Here is a 19,278-nt window from a genome sequence, read left to right on the forward strand (position 1 = left end):
CCCAGGCACTATGTGCCCGGCTCCCGAGGTACCTCCCGAGGTACTATGTGCACGGCTCCCGAGGTACTATGTGTCCGGCTCCCCAGGCACTATGTGCCCGGCTCCCGAGGTACTTTGTGCACGGCTCCCGAGGTACCTCCCGAGGTACTATGTGCACGGCTCCCGAGGTACTATGTGTCCGGCTCCCCAGGCACTATGTGCCCGGCTCCCGAGGTACCTCCCGAGGTACTATGTGCTAGGCTCACGAGGTACTATGTGTCCGGCTCCCCAGGCACTATGTGCCCGGCTCCCGAGGTACCTCCCGAGGTACTATGTGCACGGCTCCCGAGGTACCTCCCGAGGTACTATGTGCACGGCTCCCGAGGTACTATGCTGCTACGGCTCCCGAGGTACCTCCCGAGGTACTATGTGCACGGCTCCCGAGGTACTATGTGTCCGGCTCCCCAGGCACTATGTGCCCGGCTCCCGAGGTACCTCCCGAGGTACTATGTGCTAGGCTCCCGAGGTACTATGTGTCCGGCTCCCCAGGCACTATGTGCCCGGCTCCCGAGGTACTATGTGCACGGCTCCCGAGGCACTATGTGTCCGGCTCCCCAGGCACTATGTGTCCGGCTCCCGAGGTACCTCCCGAGGTACTATGTGCCCGGCGCCCGAGGTACTTATTAACATGCTATCGGTACAAAACGGATTCTGATGTCGATATATATCATATAAGGTAAAATTAAATGGAAATTATTACAGTAATACCCATTGTATTCACTTAAACTTAATAGTGGGAGATCTAAATTTGACGGTAGATGTCTCTCATCATTTTGCCGATTTCTGGTGTACACATTCATTAAATTCAAGGATTAAACATGTGTCATCCTACACGTAATTACCCGGTGATTTTGTAAGTGAGTGTTCCTAAATTCGTTTTGTTTTAGTGGTGGATTTTCACTCTCGTTTGTTATAATAAATATGAAAGCATCAGGTATGAGAACAAAATACCGGATACAATTACTGATCGAACGCAACTCCTAGTGGTAGTAATGTAGCATACTCGTCATTAATGTTTATTGCGGTTGGTGTTCAAAATTACAAAACCACGTGAATGAGCTCAGTTTTCGCAAGCAAAAAATCTATGGACTTGAAATGAACTGCATATTTAATTTCCCGGTCCCTGCTCACAAAATATTGCCTGTGTTCGATGTGTTTTCAATGTAACACGTAAAATTTGTTCAGAGTTATCAAATATTCTTTAGTATATTTAAATGTATTTGAACATCATCGACACCGTTTTTTTTTAAATAAAAAAGTTGTGCAGCCCTGCAGGTTAAACAGGAGTAACACAACATAACTCAACTGATTTGATTGTGGTTTATTGGAAGAAAAGTGGAGTAACACAGCTTAACTCGGCTGATTTGCCTGTGGTATATTGGTAGAAAAGTGGAGTAACACAGCTTAACTCGGCTGATTTGCCTGTGGTATATTGGTAGAAAAGTGGAGTAACACAGCTTAACTCGACTGATTTGCCTGTGGTATATTGGTAGAAAAGTGGAGTAATACAGCTTAATTCGACTGATTTGCCTGTGGTATATTGGTAGAAAAGTGGAGTAATACAGCTTAACTCGACTGATTTGCTTGTGGTATATTGGTAGAAAAGTGGAGTAATACAGCTTAACTCGACTGATTTGCCTGTGGTATATTGGTAGAAAAGTGGAGTAACACAGCTTAACTCGACTGATTTGCCTGTGGTATATTGGTAGAAAAGTATCACATAAGATGATAATCTTGCGTAACTAACATTACGAACAAGCATTCACGGAGCATCGGTTTTGTAGTATAGCGATGGATTTTATGAGATTCATAAATAATGCATTGTTTGTATCCGCGCGATTACACAGCTAACGAACTGCTGGTACCTGAGTGTATACAAAATGTTAAACTTATAATACATTTAGTGCATACGTGTACTGTACCACAATGGTTTGTGTAGTCCGGCTTTAAATTTAGAATGTCGTATATTGTAGTCAGTGAAACGCTTTTAGCTCACATAAATATCTATCAGAAATTTCAAGCTGAGTATTGACGTTGAAAGGCGGGTGATTCATTTCCCTTTCCTGTAGTTTCACTTGTACGCCTGTATCCGGAAAGACTAGGTAACTTTTGTTGCTTTAAGACTTTTTCAAAAATTTCGCAACGCACAGTGCTTTTGTTTGAATAATCTCTATCCATGTTGTAATGTCATTATTATAGGGAACGCGATCTGAACACAGGTACCCAGCCTCGTCTGTCAATACACTCAAAACAATAACAATGCAACTTTATCAGCCTAGCGACAGAGCGAAGAGACCCAATATTGGAAAACATGTGATAGACACTTAACTGTTTTAGTGGTAGTGGTCTGAATCGACAGATACATATTTTTCTTTAATTTGGTATAAGATTCACTATATGTCGTGCCCAAAAAACTCTCCCCAGATTTCATCAAACATCGATAAATTGTCAGATTTCAGTTAGTAGGACAACCATTAGGCAGTTAAATAAGACATTGAATCCTTATATATAAGCTTAAAAAAACACCTTTTCATGACATGTACGCGATTCAACTTAAATGCAGTTTTAAGAGTGATCATTTACTAACACTTTTAGTTTATTTTTATTCACTACGCAATCCTGTCAAACATACTTGCCTTGGCTAGTGGGAATTTCCCTTTATTCAATTGGCAGAATGTTTGCATGGGGAGTTGAAAATTGCTAGTTCAAGCGTCTTTAGAAGCTTTGGAACAAATTGTTCATGTATCATTCCTAATGTTATTGCGTTAGCAAGGAAAATCATTGCAGCAGAAGAAAGACACACAACATTATCTGGAATTTTCACTCAAAGTGATTAGTACAATTGATTGGAACAACATTGAAGGGTCATTTTCATTTTCAATGTCATAATTATTTTTTCCAGGATTAGCTCTGATTTGTTTTCTGTACAGAAATTATATATTGGCTACACTCTAAATTACACCTGTGTTAAAATATAATGTATTGACTTACAAATATTCTATATAAAAAAGCATACAGTAATTAAGTAAAAGAATTGTAATATGAATATCAGGTTTAAGCATTGATGACTGTCCATCTATTACTGATTGAATGTATCTTTCAGCCATGGATGAGGTACAAGTGGCTGAGTTTGAGCTACTGGAGGAACTCCTGGAACATGAAACAACAGAAAAGAAACAAGAAGCATTGCAAAAATACATTGAGAAAATGGAAACTGAAATCAAGTTTTCTATACCTGACTTTGAAGAGGGTTTGTGTAGCCACAGATTATTTCCATTAATTATCTTGAATTAATTAGTTCTAATAATAAGAGACCAACAAGAATCAAATTAAATGGTTTAAAAATATTATTGTTACTAAAAACACTGACATTAGTATTACTAAATATTTAAAAGTGGATCTACTGTTACATGAATTCATTTAGAGCTTTATTTTGCTGTTCAGAAATATTTGTTCTCATAAATAGATATAAAAAAGTATGTTGATTTGTAATGCATTGTTGACCACATAAGATAAATGAAAATGAAAAATGGCAGGATTAAAAAGATGTTCTTGTTTAACCTCAAGTGTCTTTTACTTTCTCAGTTGTTACAGCTTAAATTTTCTTTTTCTTTATCAATGATGAAAATCATACTTAGAATGTATTGTAAAGTACTAAATATCCTATTGCTGAAATGTAACAAACTTGTTTTCTGTGTGTTTATCTAGATCTACAATGGCTTAATACAGCCTGTCCACTTTCCCTAAAACAAAAGCTGGAAGGAAAATTGGTGGTGATGGATTTTTTCACCTACTGTTGTGTAAATTGTCTTCATATCCTCCCTGACTTACAACATCTGGAGGAGTTGTATACAATTCAGGATGGTGTTGTGGTTCTTGGTGTACACTCAGCAAAATTTGCCAATGAGAAAGTTCTTTCCAATATTTTGAGTGCAGTACTGCGTTACAATATCAACCATCCTGTTGTAAATGACGGTGAAGCCACACTTTGGAACAAACTTCGTATAGCATGTTGGCCAACACTATTGGTTGTTTCACCTACAGGAAAATATTTACGGACTTTTGTTGGAGAAGGACACAAGGAGAGTTTAGAGGAGTTTCTGAAACTTGCTTTAGATTACTATAATCAGAAGGGTATGATAAAGACTCACTCACTGCCAATTACTCTTGAGAAGGACAAACTACCAGCAACTCCATTGAAGTTTCCAGGAAAAGTTGCTGTCAGTCAGAATGGAAAGTTGATTGCAATAGCAGACAGTGGACATCATCGAGTGATAATTTGTGGTAAAGACGGAATTGTTCAGGTATGTTAAACAGAACAGACTGGCAGGAAATTATTCAACCTGCCTATAAAGGTTAACATGTCTAAGCTAGTCTTAACGTTTTGGTAGTGTATTCATTTTATTAAACAAATCTTATTACTTGAATCATGATGAGTTAAATTAATTGATTCATCCCATACTGATTTTTTTAACAACCTGATACCTAATCATTCTTTAAGAGGTTATCATTGTACATAAGTAATACATTGTTAGTTAAATATTTCAGTTATACAGAGTGATCCATACATTTTGTGACCAACAGCACGTTTAAACAGTTCAACCCAGTTTAATGAAAATGATCACTTTAACATACAAACAAGTGTTTACAGAAATACTTTTATCTTCACTCTTGGTGAATTTATAACTGATTGGAAATGTTCTCAAAAATCACACAATATATTCAATGTGATGTCCTTTCAGTGAAATGATGACGTTGAGTCTTTTTTAAAATTGTTGATTGCGGCTCTTTCCAGTAGTGTGGTTTTTCCTTTCCACATACATGGCAATTCTGCTTGTTAATTTATGAATTTTAATGAAAGTGAGATTCATCTGAAAACCATACGCTGTGTTGTCAGTCATTCAATGAGCATTGGTAGTCTCATTGTAACATCTGTGTCCTTCAAATGTTGCATCACTGGCATTTTGTATGGAAACAGCTTCAAGTCAAATCGTAACATTCTTCAAACACTTCCATAGCTGGAGCTAGAATTAGCAGATCCCTTATTTTCAAATGTCACCCAGCACTTTCATAAGTTATCACTCTTGAGTTTCTGACATAATTTTCTGAACAGTCTCAATGTTCTTGTTGCACCTGTTAGTCCATGGACGTCCTTGGTTCTTGTGTCTTCCACAGATCCCATCTGCTGGAACTTATTTTACAATCTGTGCATTTGTTGCTTTGATAGTTTTGCATCCGATGGGTACTTCTTCTGCATAGTTGGATCACTTGCTGGCAAATAACTTTCAAAATAAAGTTGCACTATCTCTCAAGCCTTCTGATTTTGTCACTCAATTTTGGAAAAAATACTATAATCAGATGACATCAAAGTTGACGTCATGGATGACATCTCATAACATCATGATGATGTTTATGTTTTCTGTATTTTTCATCTTACACAAAACTATAGATATAGCAGGTTGAAAAATGTCTTACTAAATAATGTATCTTAATGTATTAAAAAAATCTGTAGCCATGAAATGGCCACAGAGTGTATGGATCACCTTGTACATGCTCTTTTATTGGTCCAAATGTGCTACATTTCTATGACTATAAATTGTTACTGAAACTGTTTAGAGATGATTCGAGGTTAAAGGTAAGTATCACCATAGTAAATGAGACTAGGGTATTGTATATGTAGAATGCAATTTCTTTATATCCATACTTAAGATCCTTACCACCCTATACATCTTTTCCATCGAGAAGATGTATAAGTAAGTGTTCTAAGAACTTTTATCAAATACCAAGTTAATTGAGTCGATTAACTTCTGCAATATCAGAGTAAATAATATGATTGCTGATATTGTTTACATAATGATGTGGATGGTTTTAGTGTATAGTTGGTGGTGGAAAGAAAGGACTTGAGAATGGCAGCTTCAAGGATGCCCAATTTAACAGTCCTCAGGGAATGGTGTTTGTGGGAGAGGACCTGTACGTTGCTGACACAGAAAATCATGTGATAAGAAAGGTGTGTATCACCATGTGTAAAAATTTACCTGATTTAATCACTATTGTAGTTAAAGGTAATGGTGCTTGTTGTTTTTATACATTATGGTTAGGAGTGTTATGCCTACTTATCAAAAAATCCTGAACCTATTTTCATAAAACTTTGCAAAAACCTTCCCTAGCCTAAGATGACCAAAATTGTGAATCATACAATCCTAACCCCACATGATCCTTAGGAGTGGGTCCAAAAGGGGTCAAATTGACTCGGATTTCAAAATTCTTCATCTCAACACTCAGATAAGGTAGAATCAAATGCTCTTCATGGATGGAAGTATCATAAGGTGCTTTATCAAATTTGTGAATTTCTTTGCCCCAGAGTATCTCATTTCCCCGTGGGTAGGGAATGATGTTTTCTATAATTTATATAGGAAAAAATAGATTTTTGAGCATATTTTGTTTAAATTCCTTCAGAAATATTCCTAATTGATTAGAATTAAGAGGGAGGGATGGCAGCTTGGTGGTGAGGGGCTGATGGGCAGGTCCAACAGTGGTCAAATTGACTTAAATTTCAAAAATCTTCTTCTTAACACCCAGGTATGGTGGAATCAAATGTTGTATACCTTATTCCATATTCTGTAAGATGTAGTAAAGCTAGAATAGAAACAAGTGCTCAATAATAGAAAAATAGAAATTCTTACAGAATCTAGAGAATGTAAAAATAGTGTCAACTTTGATTATTTCAGGATTAGGGACAAACATAAGAACAATAGAGATAGATAGTTTGAAAAAATGACAAGAAAATTTACATGTGAATTGACAATTCTATTTAGAAATAATAAAAGAACAAAAGTTATTTACAAATGTATTTCTTAATTTTAGATAGGTCTGAAGTCAGAATCCGTGACAACTGTGGTTGGAACAGGTGTTCAAGGACAAGATAAAGAGGGAGGGAACATTGGAACACAACAGGAGATTTCCTCCCCTTGGGACCTGGAACTGGGTTGCTCAATTGGTAATTTATATTAAACCTTTTTGAAAGTGTATACATTGATATAGCAGTATAATTTTTTTTGGGAAAATTCAGTATTACCATGTTTTTTTGATACAGGTTCTTGTCATGCTAGGAAAAGCCATTCACCACTATATTACATTCAGTTTGATGATATACAAATGATGCAGTCAACATATTGTGTGGTATATGACACCTGTCTAAATGCTAGTGTGTATACCTGTGTGTATGCTGAACTGTACATCTCTTAATAATAACAAGGAAAGGTTTGGAGAATTCTCAGAAAATAAGTCAGAACAAATTTTAGTTCTTCACTGATCATGCAGAGTGAGATACAGTCACATGTATCCGTCAGTTTCTTTTCATTCACTGAATATTTGCTATAGGATGCTGTTACTCTACATAGCGGTTCTGTGAAGGTCTAACTTTGATATTTGCAGAGTGAAACTGTGTTTTTATTCCTTTTTCTTAATCTTTAGGTTTAAGTTTGGTTCACAATTTACATAATAATGATATAAGGATACCCACATATGTATAAAGGCTCTTAGGGATCAGATATAGTTGATATGGGTTCAAATGGGGAAAATAAATATCTTGGTTCCATATTTTTGGGCAGCTTCTTTATAAAGGATAATAACATAATTGTATGCAGTGACAAGTAGGGGACATGTTTTTTGCCTTTTTTTACTGGGGAAAGTTTATATCATTTACATTATCTCAAGAATGATTGGGGACAAGTTTGTAAATTGATCTTATATGTGTCTAGGACTAAATGAGGAACATTACTATCATTTGTTTACTTTAGGAAGTGAATCAGAAGACGTCTTGTTTATTGCAATGGCAGGGACACATCAGATATGGGTTTATTTTCTTCAGGATGGAAAGTGGTACAAGGGGAGGTAAGTTTAAAAATTTTCATTGCCCTGTAAGTTACATTTGTGTCAAATTTCCAAGTAAATCAGTTAAACATTGATATTATTATAATGGTAGGTTTTTCTCCTAACATTGTGGGGAGACTAGAACTTGATCAATACTAAATACAATTTATTTTTGCATCTTAATGGAACATATATCTCTCAGTTCATGTTTCATGGCAACATTTTCTAAATAGCAGACAGATGACCATCTTGGATTGCGCCTAGTAAAATTTGTTATTGCTATTTCTTATGAACTTCCGCATAGATCTCTTTCAAATTTCATGTGAACGTTTCTCCTGATCCTTAGTTTTCTTCGTTTGATTTAAGGACTGATCAGAAAAAACAAAATGGCTGACAGTCAACCATCTTGGATTTCAACTTTGAAAGTTTGTTATTGCTATGGCTTGAGAACTACTGCATAGATCTTTCTCCGATATCATGTGTAGTTTCCTCATGATACCTAGCTTTGTCCTTTTGATTTTGGGACTGATTGGAAAAACAAAGAGGTCGACAAATGGAGATTATGACTTTGAGAGTTTGTTATCACTATTTTTTAAGAACTACAACAAAGAGAATTTTCAGATTTCAAATGTAGGTTTCCCCTTGATCCTTAGTTGTGTCCATTTGATTTTGGTACTGAATGGATTACTCTCAAATTTTATTGTGTAGGTTCTCTTTGGTCACTTGTTGTGCCTATTTGATTTTGGGTTGATGAGAAAAAACAATTAGGCTTTCAGGTGACCACCATGAATTTAAACAGTTAAAGATTATTATTGCTATTTTCACAAAGGATTCATGTTCAAATTTCTTATCATTAAGAGTTAAAACAGAGAAGAGAAGAGAAAAGAATGGAAAAAATCCAACTTTCAAAGAAGAATTAAAGATCAAACAGTGTTGGGCACCAAGATCTCTCAGGGATCTCTGGTTATAGTAGTACTGGAGGAATATTTCAATACTTCTGAAGGGAGACAACTAATTACAAATTACATATAGATGTACACAAGTGAAATCTGTGGATGGTTACATTGGTATTTAAAAACCTTGGAAACAATGTATAAGATACAATCTCTGATGTTCTATGTTAGATGAAGTTATTCATTGGTTTTCTTTTGAATTTCAATAAATCTTTCATGTTTACTCAAAGTAAATATAGAATGAATATTCAAGGCAATTCTCCTTCTAAAACTCAATCCACTGATTTATTTAAGGCAGTACAAAGCTGGAACATGCGTGAGATTTGCAGGTAGTGGAAGTGAAGAGAATCGTAACAACAGCTATCCAGCTAGGGCTGCATTTGCCCAACCATCCGGTTTGTCAGTATCCACACACCCTGAACTAAATACAATATTTGTCGCTGATAGTGAAAGTTCCACTGTGAGGAGTGTGATACTAAAGGATGGAGCTGTCAAGGGTTTGGTTGGTGGAGAGAAGGATCCTATGGTGAGTTAGTCTCGCTGCTGGGAATGCAAGAGGGAAAGAGATGTACATGTACTTCATATGAATTAGATTATCAGAGTTATTTCCCCTGTAACAGACTGAAAAACGAGAGACGCAATTGACAAATATCTAATAAAAGCATCTAGAATTCTGATATTAGCATAGAGTGTAGCTCTTCAATTTTATGAGGGTTTCCAAAGAAACATGTTTCTTCATAATATGTATTCATAAAGAAAATATGTGTTTACCTGCAGTAGGCTTCCATGTAGTTTCACTGTTTCAGTTAAAGATGGTGATATATCTATTAACTAGCAACTACCATAATTACATGTACATTCTACCCTATGCCATATCTTTTATATATCTAGCTATGATGTGTTGTAACATTGAAACAAGTCTATAAAAAAATGAAAGTTTGTAGGTATAGTTTGTATTTGGAAATTGCTAAGAGGATTCATGTCAAGGGTGTTCATTGCTAATTTTACTGTTTTTAATTATCATGTATCGCTAAATTTACGTGTAATTTCTACAAAGTATTTTTTTCCTCAACAGAATCTTTTTGCATATGGTGATATGGATGGTATAGGAATAGAGGCAAAACTCCAGCATCCTCTAGGTGTCGCCTTGGTTACAAATAACAAAGGGCCATTACTGGTTGCTGACTCTTACAACCATAAGGTAAGGTCTAAAAGGTGTCAAACTAGCCTCATTTTGTTAGTGCAAAATCAATGACCATAGTGGGCTTGGAGATGGGGAGATTGAAAGGTGGAGGGGGAGTGAGGAGGGGGAAAGTGGTGATGAAGAGGGGGTTAGGGATGGAGGTGTTGTATGAGGGAGGAGTAGGTTGAAAAGTTGAAAAGACAAAATTGCCCATATGAGGAAGTATTATCTAGCTGATGAAAGGGGTAGGGGAAGTTGGAGAGGGGAAAATAAAAGGTCTGATTATGAAGGATAGCTATCAGACAAATTTGTTATCATTAATTTTTACTATTGATCAAATGAGGTAAGTACTGGTGTTGGCCTGCATCATGCTTAGAGGAAATTTTACTGTGTTTGTTGAGATAAATAACCTTGACCCACTTTCAAAGACACAGGTAAAATTTCAAACAACCTATCAATAATCAAAATGCCCAGGGCACTGATTTTTGGCTAATAACATACTGGGTTGCAGAATTACCAGCTTTTTTTCAAACACGCTTTCAAAAATTGCAGGGGCCAATTGTGTTAAAATCTTATTCTCAGTAATCAGAAGGTCCATGGATCCTTCTCTAATTTCATCAGTAGCTTCCCATTGGTCCTTAGTTGTGCCTGTTTGATTTTGGAACTGATCAGAAAAACAAAATGGCCAATAGGTTGCCATCTTGGATTTTGAAAAAGAAAGTTTGTTCTCACTCTGTCTTGAGAAGTATTGGATGGATCTCTGTCAGATTTAATAGGAAGGTTCTCCTTGGTCCCTAGTTGTGACTGTTTGATTTTGGAACTGATCAGAAAAAAAAAATTATGACAGGTGACGGTCTTTGATTTCAACAATAAAAAATCTGTTCTAGCTATTTCTTCAAAGTGATGTTCAGATTTCATTGGATTAAGAGCATTAATAGAGGAGTGAAGAGAAACGTTCTAAGTTTTAAAGAATAAGCAATGGTTGGCACCAAGGTCCTTCTTGGATCACTTTTTTTAATGATGAATTAGATGAGAAACAAGCAGATATCAACAAGACATCATCTGTTATAACAGAATCAGCTAGGAGTGCTTATCAAATTTCTCTTCTCCCACTAACCATTGTCACAAGTCGCTATTGCTTCTAATTCAAAAAGCTTTTTTCTGAGAAAAGATGAAAAAAGAAAAAGCATGTCACTTTTGTTCTCGGGGCCTTCCATCCACTGTCTGACACTATACGTTTCCATTTGGAATGTTACAAGGAATGTAACTGTATATTGTGTCACACAAATTTTCATTTGTAATGATTTGTTAATTATTAAATTGATACATTTATTTGTTGTAAATTTGACAGGAATATTTAGTTTCCTGATGGTATGTGAAAAAACTGATTTGTAAACTGTAACAGAAAGTATTCATGTGTCAGATGTTTACTATTCAAGGCTTTTTTCTTCCTGTAGCTGCATTGAAATGTGTTTAGGTTCAGTGAAATGCAGTATGTGTGTACATACATGTACATGTGTGCTGTTTGCTGTATGCACTATAGTATAATACATGTATACTTATGTTGGTTACAAGTGCTTCAGTGATCATGCCACCCTCTATACAAATTATAGAAATATCATTGATCATGTAACTTTGAGAGGATAGAGTGAAAACTGTATTGAACATAGAAAGTTATAAAAGTAATTAGTTAAGGCCATCACAGCTTTCATAATAAAAGTACACCTGACCTGGAGAAAGGCTATCTTTGTTGTATTAAAGTGTCTGTTTTGGATATTTGGTTTAGGCAGTATGTATTATATATACATATTTTTTATTAAGAAATTTCTCCTCAGAGAGCTATGATTGATTGAAATTCAATGACTTGGTTTATATTGATGTCCAGGAAAACATGTTTTTTAATACATATTTATGTAGCAGTACATGTATACTTTGTTGATTTTTTTTTTATAAATTTTGTTGTTGATTGTGGTTTGTACATGTAGCGAAAGTACATATTCTTTGTGTTGTAAAAGTGCATGAGTGTTTACCACTATCAGCAACACTAACAGGTAAATTGCTTATCTTATGGGGCCACATGTACTATATTGTGACATGCACTTTGTCTAAAGAAATAAAGAAATTGCTTAATATATTAAAGTGGGCCAAGCATCTTTGGAATTTTGTAGAATTATACATTACACCTTATTGTGTAGTAGGAGACAATTTGTTAAAAAGATTTAAAAAGACTGATAGATGCTTATATGATGTGTTGATATCATAAAAAGTAAATAAAACCTCAATGGTCAAATTTTATACTGCTATAGTAGTATTTACTGAGAATATTGAGCACAAAATGGAAGGATTGGGGTGTTGCATCTGTTGCTATTTACTTGGTTTATTAAAACATTTCTCTAATCTCTCTTACGTCAGGAATATTTCAAAATGGATAAAATCATTAGCATGAGATTGACAGATTTACTTCCTCTCTCCTGATAGTTTTAGAAATTCACAATCTTCAAAGCTGGGCACATGATACTAATTGACGTCATGAATTTTATGGGCTATCCTTAAGGTACATGTAGATCAAGTGCTTCTAATTCTGAACTAAAAATATCAGTCATGTAGCTGTTTGCAGATCCAAGATTGTCTTTCTAGCTTATGAACCATTCATATTACCAAACAGATATTTAAAAAAATTAAGGATTCATACAAAAAGTACATATATGATAGTAGCTAGAAACCACACAAGATATTTAGAGAATAATGAATTATATGGCCCCCACCCCACAGGGGCCTGAGGGGCGGGGCCAAAAATGTGAAATTTCAAAAATCTTTCTTCTCAACACCCAGATATGATGGAATCAAATGTTCTTCATGGATGGAAGGATTTTAACGTGGTTTACCAAAGTTATGAATTTTATGGCCCCAAGGTCTCATATTTCCCTTTGGGTAGGGGGTAAAATTTACTATAGTTTACCACAGTATGTAGGAAAAATAGACTTTTGAGCATAATTTGTTTAATTTCCATTGGAAATATGTTAAACTTGTTTAGAATTATGAGCAATCTTGATGGTATGTCCATCTTGATCCTGGCTGACCCTCAGGGGCTGATGGGTGGGGCCATAAAGGGTTACATTGACTTAAATTTCAAAAGTCTTTTTCTCAACACTCAAATACTTGTCATGGATGGCAGCTTCTAAAGATGCTTTACTAAAGCGGGTCTCTTACTGAGGAGGAGGTTAACTTAACTATAATTTTCTTAGATAAATTGCAATTTGAGCATAACTTTGTTTACTTCCAACTGGAAATAACTTTATAAGAATTATTAGTATAGGATTACAGTTTTGATGATACATGTATGCATATATCATCCGTGTCACAATTTCTTTTTCATTTCACTTGAAAGCTACTTTCCCTTTAACTTTTATATCTATTATTGCTTATCTCAGGTAACTCTCAAGACTGCAAAGCCTCTTGTATAGGCAACAGAGCATCTCATGCATTTTCCAATGCTGGAATAACTAAATTTTGTCTTTTCCAGTCAGTATTAGGTGATAAGTGACATCACAATTTATACTAGATCTGACATATAACCCACTGTTAGGTGATATTTAACAGAAAGTCACATCACAACTTATACTAGATCTGACATATAGTCCACTGTAAGGTGATATTTAACAGAAAGTCACATCACAATTTATACTAGATCTGACATATAGTCCACTGTTAAGTGATATTTAACAGAAAGTGACATCACATTTTATACTCGATCTGACATATAATCTACTTGCTATAAATTGAGGTAAAATAACTGAATTGTTAATTAAAAACAATTTTAAAAGCAACTTTGACCGATAAAAAAACCTTGGACTGATTCTGTTACATATTTACATACTTAGTTTTGAAAAATTGATGAATTTGGGAAGGAAATTTGCTGGACTTAATTGTAAATTTTAGGAGTTTAGTTCAATCTGGTGAAATCTAGTATCAACCTTATAAAGCTTTCTAAAAGCCTTTGGAATAAGCCATTTCATTGTAATATATATACATATGTAAACGCTTACTTTGAGTGTAAAACTGTTTTAACTACAGTGTATTAATCACTTTGGCTTATTTTTTGGATAAAAACATATGAAGGTAACTATATGAAAATGTACAATGATAAGTTGTTTATATTTTCAGATAAAGTCAGTTGATATCATAAGCAAGAAATGTGAAACGTGGGCTGCAGCATCTACGACAGACAAGGGAAGTAACTCTATATCTATTGACCTCAATGAACCTGGTGGTTTGTGTGTGGATCAGACAAATCAGATACTATATATAGCAGATACAAACAACCATGTGATCAGAACAGTTGACTTGGCAACCAGTATGGTATCTCAGGTAAGTTTTTATCATTTCTTTTTGTTTGTATTAAAAAAAACATCTGAACTTGTACATATATAAATATCAACATTGTTTATTTTACAACAATTGCAAAACAAGTTATTTCAACTTATACTGATCACTGATGTAAGCATGAGAGGGATCTTATTGTGGGATGAAACCGGAGTACCAAAGGAAAACCCATGTGGATGGCAGGTGACCCCTTACCTTTTCACGTCTGTTGTGGGAATGAACCCCTGGATGACTAGTTGAAAATTGAGTGCATTACCACTGTGCAACTTGACCACCCACTTGTTCATATCCTTAATTTAACTCACCATATTACATTGACTAAAACACGATATAAGTGAATGATTGATTTACATGAGAGCCAGCATAACTCAAACAGTTTAAAACTTTGAATATTGTAAGTTATATCTACATGTGGCTAGAACACTGCTGTTTGTCAGTAGACAACACTTAGAGATAGGAGGAGTCAAGAGGATGGAAAACCTGTAACCAACCCAACCAGCCAACTAACCAACCAACCAACCAACCAACTAACCAACTAATGAACAAATCAACCAATCAACCACCCAACTAAGCAACCGACCAACCAACCAACCAAACAAGCACCCAACCAACCAACTAAGGATCCAACCAACCAACCAACTAACCAGCCAACAAACCAACTAACCAACCAACCAACCAACTAACCAACAAACCAACCAACTAACCAACCAACCAACCAACCAACCAACCAACTAACCAGCCAACCAACCAACCAACTAACCAACTAACCAACCAACCAACCATCCAACCATCCAACCATCTAACCAACCAACTAACCAACTAACCAACCAACCAACAATATATCTTAACCAATGAATTTAAAGATGTGAAAATAAAGTATGTGAATCAAATGATTTATTTGAAACTCCAATCGTCTGTTTTGCAGGAATTCAAAATATATTTATAGTATATCTAATTTTTAACATTTTCTTGAAGCTTCCAATAATTTTTCGAAGTCCTGACGAGGTAGACGGTTCTAAGAAGAAGAAAATAAATGATTTTTTGAAGCCAAACACAGTTATCTTAGATTTACCCCAAATACAAATTGCACCAGCTACAAAGGTAGAAGTGAAATTGCATATTCCACTACCTGATGGACATCATTTCACAGAGGAAGCTCCGAGTAGCTGGATGATGATTTGTAAAGGTGAGATAACAGTATCATAGATCTACTCATTGTCTGAAGAAATGAAAAGATTACTAGTATGTAAAGAGAAACATCAATCTAATGCTTAATTGTATGTGGAAACTCTTGGAAAAGATCAAGCTTAAGGATAATCTAGGTCTTTGAAGAATTAGCATGTTGCACTTCAATGACAGTGCATGTGCTTCTATAAAATATCTCATGATTGCCTGGCTATTCAGTGAATATACCCTTGTCCTATTTTTACATATTACATAACTGGTATGTGATATATAGCTTATTGTAAGGTCACTTTTGATAATGAAATGATGTAACACGTTCACATATGACATTGTGACTTAGCATTGGAGACCATAGATGTGGAGCAGACATGACTTCATGTTTGACATAGAAATGACTTATTTTCTAACATATGTGTTTGAAAAATCAACAATGTGATAAAAAGGGTCTGAAAGTTGTTTCCATTTGATATGTGATTCATAAAACTGGTCACAAATGTTTAAGTTTAGCTCACCAAAGGCTCACTATCATGAAGAAATTCTTAGACTTACTTTATCATATCAAATAGAAATTAATATAAAATCCAGTATTTGTGTAGATTTTGATACATTGGACACTGGAAACAATGTTTATTGTCCTTATAAGGAAACATGCTATTTCATTTCCCATATATTTACCATGATGGATTTTATTTCTTGCCAAAGTAGAATGTTATTGGAGCAGTTGATTGGACCAGGTAGTTAGGTCTTCCCTTTTTGCCCTGAGTAGGTACTAATGGGAGAACTATTACTAATGGAAAATTGGAGTGTTTGTCTTTTCAGTTCATGTAGTCAATGACTTAATTGCTCCAATTAGCTGCTGGAAAATTAATTGTAGTATGTAAGGGTATAGGTTTTCATACCCATAACAAATACTGTGTAACCATATCCTAATCTGCATGAATAAATCAGGTATGATGTAAATTTCAAATTATAAATTTTGAATATCATGTTTTGTCTTTTTTTCAGATGAAGCAAACAACATTTTGAACATAGAATGCAATACAAATGGTCACATTGAAAGCTCTGAAGAACAGTCCCTGTTGTCTCTCATGTTTCCAAGTCACCTTGACGTTTTGAAACCTGTCCATATTTATATCAAGTGCCGTGTATTCTTTTGTGATGACAGTAATGTTTGTCGTCTAAAAGAAAATGTGTACAAACAAATTATTCTTTTCCAGGATGTGGAAGAGGCCACTCCTAGTGTATCTGTCAAATTGAATTTCACATTTTAAATGTTTTATGTACATTCTGAACCTCAGTTATCTTGTTATCTAGTTTTTAGCTGAAATTGTTCTAAATACAGAAAAAAATAAAGTTCATTTTTCATATTAATTAGGAGAGACCAATTCCTCCTAAAAATGCTGAATAACTGACTGAGCTCAAGACTGATATAAGGAAACAGGATTAAAAGTAAGAGTAAAACTTTGTTAGTAACCTACATGTTCCAGAAATCACTCTCCATTCTTGTGATAAACAAAATATATACATCAGAAGGGGCTCTTTGTATTAGATCAAAAATGAATTTTCACAGGAGTTTTTATGAAACAAGCAAAAATTATAGACTTACAAAAACTGGAACTTCGAGATGAGTTTCATGAAACACCATTTATGAAAGCAAATTTATGGTACACTGTATGTATTATCACTTAATTCAGAAAAGTTAATTTTTTTCCAGGTTTTAAGATAAAAATGTGAAGAATAAAATGAAAAAAAAGAGCCAGTTTGCTTTGTCATTTTCAAGTCATAATGTAAAATCCCTGTCCCTATTTTGCCATCACAATCAATATGAAATCACTCCAAGTTCTATTACACTAATGAAATATACACAAAACACATTACATGGGGGAATTCACTGGACGTTAGGCAGATTATATCACATAACTATCCTGTTATCTGGTAAATAAGGTCCATTTTATATGAAAGATTAAAACTACACAAATGTTATGTAATACAACTTTTTAAAGTTAGGATTTAAACAGGATTTAAACACAATGTTACATTCATTCCCATTCATTATGAGATTTCTGAAACTTGTCACAAGTTTATTATCCTCACCATTAGCTCTGGTAAAAGCCATATTTCAGAAATCTCATTTGAAGGGAAAAATTTATATATAGATTGGGTGTAAAACAGTGAGTCTGGGTTTACCTGAGTGACTCTCCTAATTCCCACTTTGCCCCCTTAATTTGACATACATGTAGGACTCCCCAAAAATCAATAAGACTATACACTAGAGCTTTTATGATTGGAGTCAAAGAACAGCTGAATTACATATTTGAGTTTAGACAAAAGAACAAGAATGTGAATGCAAATCTTTGATACATATTGTAATGAGGTATAAGGGGAAAGTTTAAAAAAGAAAAAAACAAGATGTGAAATTATATTTGTAGGTTCAATGAATGACGCACTGGAACATTGGAAAAATTAAATTTGTATCAAGGACCTACATAGATATAGATATACACCCCTGCTATAATAACTGTTTTTTTTTTTTTTTGCACAAGATTCACAAAATCCCCTCAGACTTTTTTGATATGTTTCGCTAAGATATGATTTATCATTGAATGGGTATTTCTTACCTTTGATCGAGTGGTACTGTACCTCTTTCAAAGTAATGAGGAGAATTGTTGCATGAAATGTATTTCACAAGATGAATATACTGTTTGTGAATTTTTTGAGTGCTTACTGAATGTCAATTAGTACTTCACTCTTATTTATGATAAGCATGTGATAAACACAAAAGTTGCCTTCCTGAAGTCATAAAGTGTTTTCCCAGGTGGGCAGTGATGGGGGTGCTAAAATTTTATCCTAATATGAAAATATTATGTATTATTACTACTAATTTATTATTACTAATACATCTACTGTAAGTCACATGACTTGATTATCTACTTTGTTGAGATTCCTGTACTGTTTCCAGTAAATAATTCACGAGGGATTGCGTTGATGAAATAATAAAAGTAATTATATTTATGAAATCTGAAGTCAAAATACCTGAAATTAACATATTGAATCAATTCAGTTCTAATCTGTGCTTTTTCTCAAAAGTTTTATCTCAAAATATATTTGAATTTCAGTAACAATGATAAATTAGCTTGCATACAAAATGACTGCTGTATATTACCTGTTGATGGCATATTTAAGGATATCTATTCTATGGTGCTTTCATGTGTTTTACAGTTGGGAGAGAGTTTATATTTGGATTGAACAAAAAATTGCTTATTATGAGTAGAGTTTGAATTTGTTATTGTGTAGTTTTATAGTATTTATATAAGAGATCAAATATTAAACCATTATATACAAACGTTTCATTTTTGTTTTGTGCATTCCAATATTGTCGCCTGAAAGCTTTTAGAGGGATGCACATGTCTGACTTATTCCCAAAATGCAACAAAGATATAGCAGAATAGGCCTGCATGGCTCAATGGTACTCATTGTTCATCACAAATACAATCATTGTTCATCACAGATACAATCACTGTTCATCACAAATACAATCATTGTTCATCAAAATACATTGACATGTACATCACTGACAGTCAAAGTGAACACATCCAATCAATTTTAATAAATTTTCCAAACAAACCTAGATTCTAACACTTAACTCAAGTTATGCTTATGACC

General features: G+C 34.6%; 1 protein-coding gene across 1 annotated transcript; it reads left to right on the top strand.

Annotated features, from left to right (window-relative positions):
- The first annotated feature begins 2,125 nt into the window (after positions 1 to 2,125).
- LOC132544041 (NHL repeat-containing protein 2-like) lies at positions 2,126 to 18,939 on the top strand. Its single transcript, XM_060207606.1, has 11 exons — positions 2,126 to 2,141; positions 3,143 to 3,289; positions 3,748 to 4,343; positions 5,912 to 6,046; positions 6,904 to 7,036; positions 7,839 to 7,932; positions 9,159 to 9,390; positions 9,940 to 10,065; positions 14,212 to 14,415; positions 15,406 to 15,616; positions 16,621 to 18,939. The coding sequence occupies exons 2-11, from the start codon at positions 3,145 to 3,147 to the stop codon at positions 16,884 to 16,886; spliced, it is 2,142 nt and encodes a 713-aa protein (XP_060063589.1). The 5' UTR covers positions 2,126 to 2,141; positions 3,143 to 3,144; the 3' UTR covers positions 16,887 to 18,939.
- The last annotated feature ends 339 nt before the right edge of the window (positions 18,940 to 19,278 follow it).

Source organism: Ylistrum balloti, unplaced genomic scaffold (assembly GCF_031769215.1).
Source record: "Ylistrum balloti isolate Yb309-2 unplaced genomic scaffold, AGI_CSIRO_Ybal_v1 Utg369778, whole genome shotgun sequence".
Lineage (NCBI taxonomy): Eukaryota > Metazoa > Mollusca > Bivalvia > Pectinida > Pectinidae > Ylistrum > Ylistrum balloti.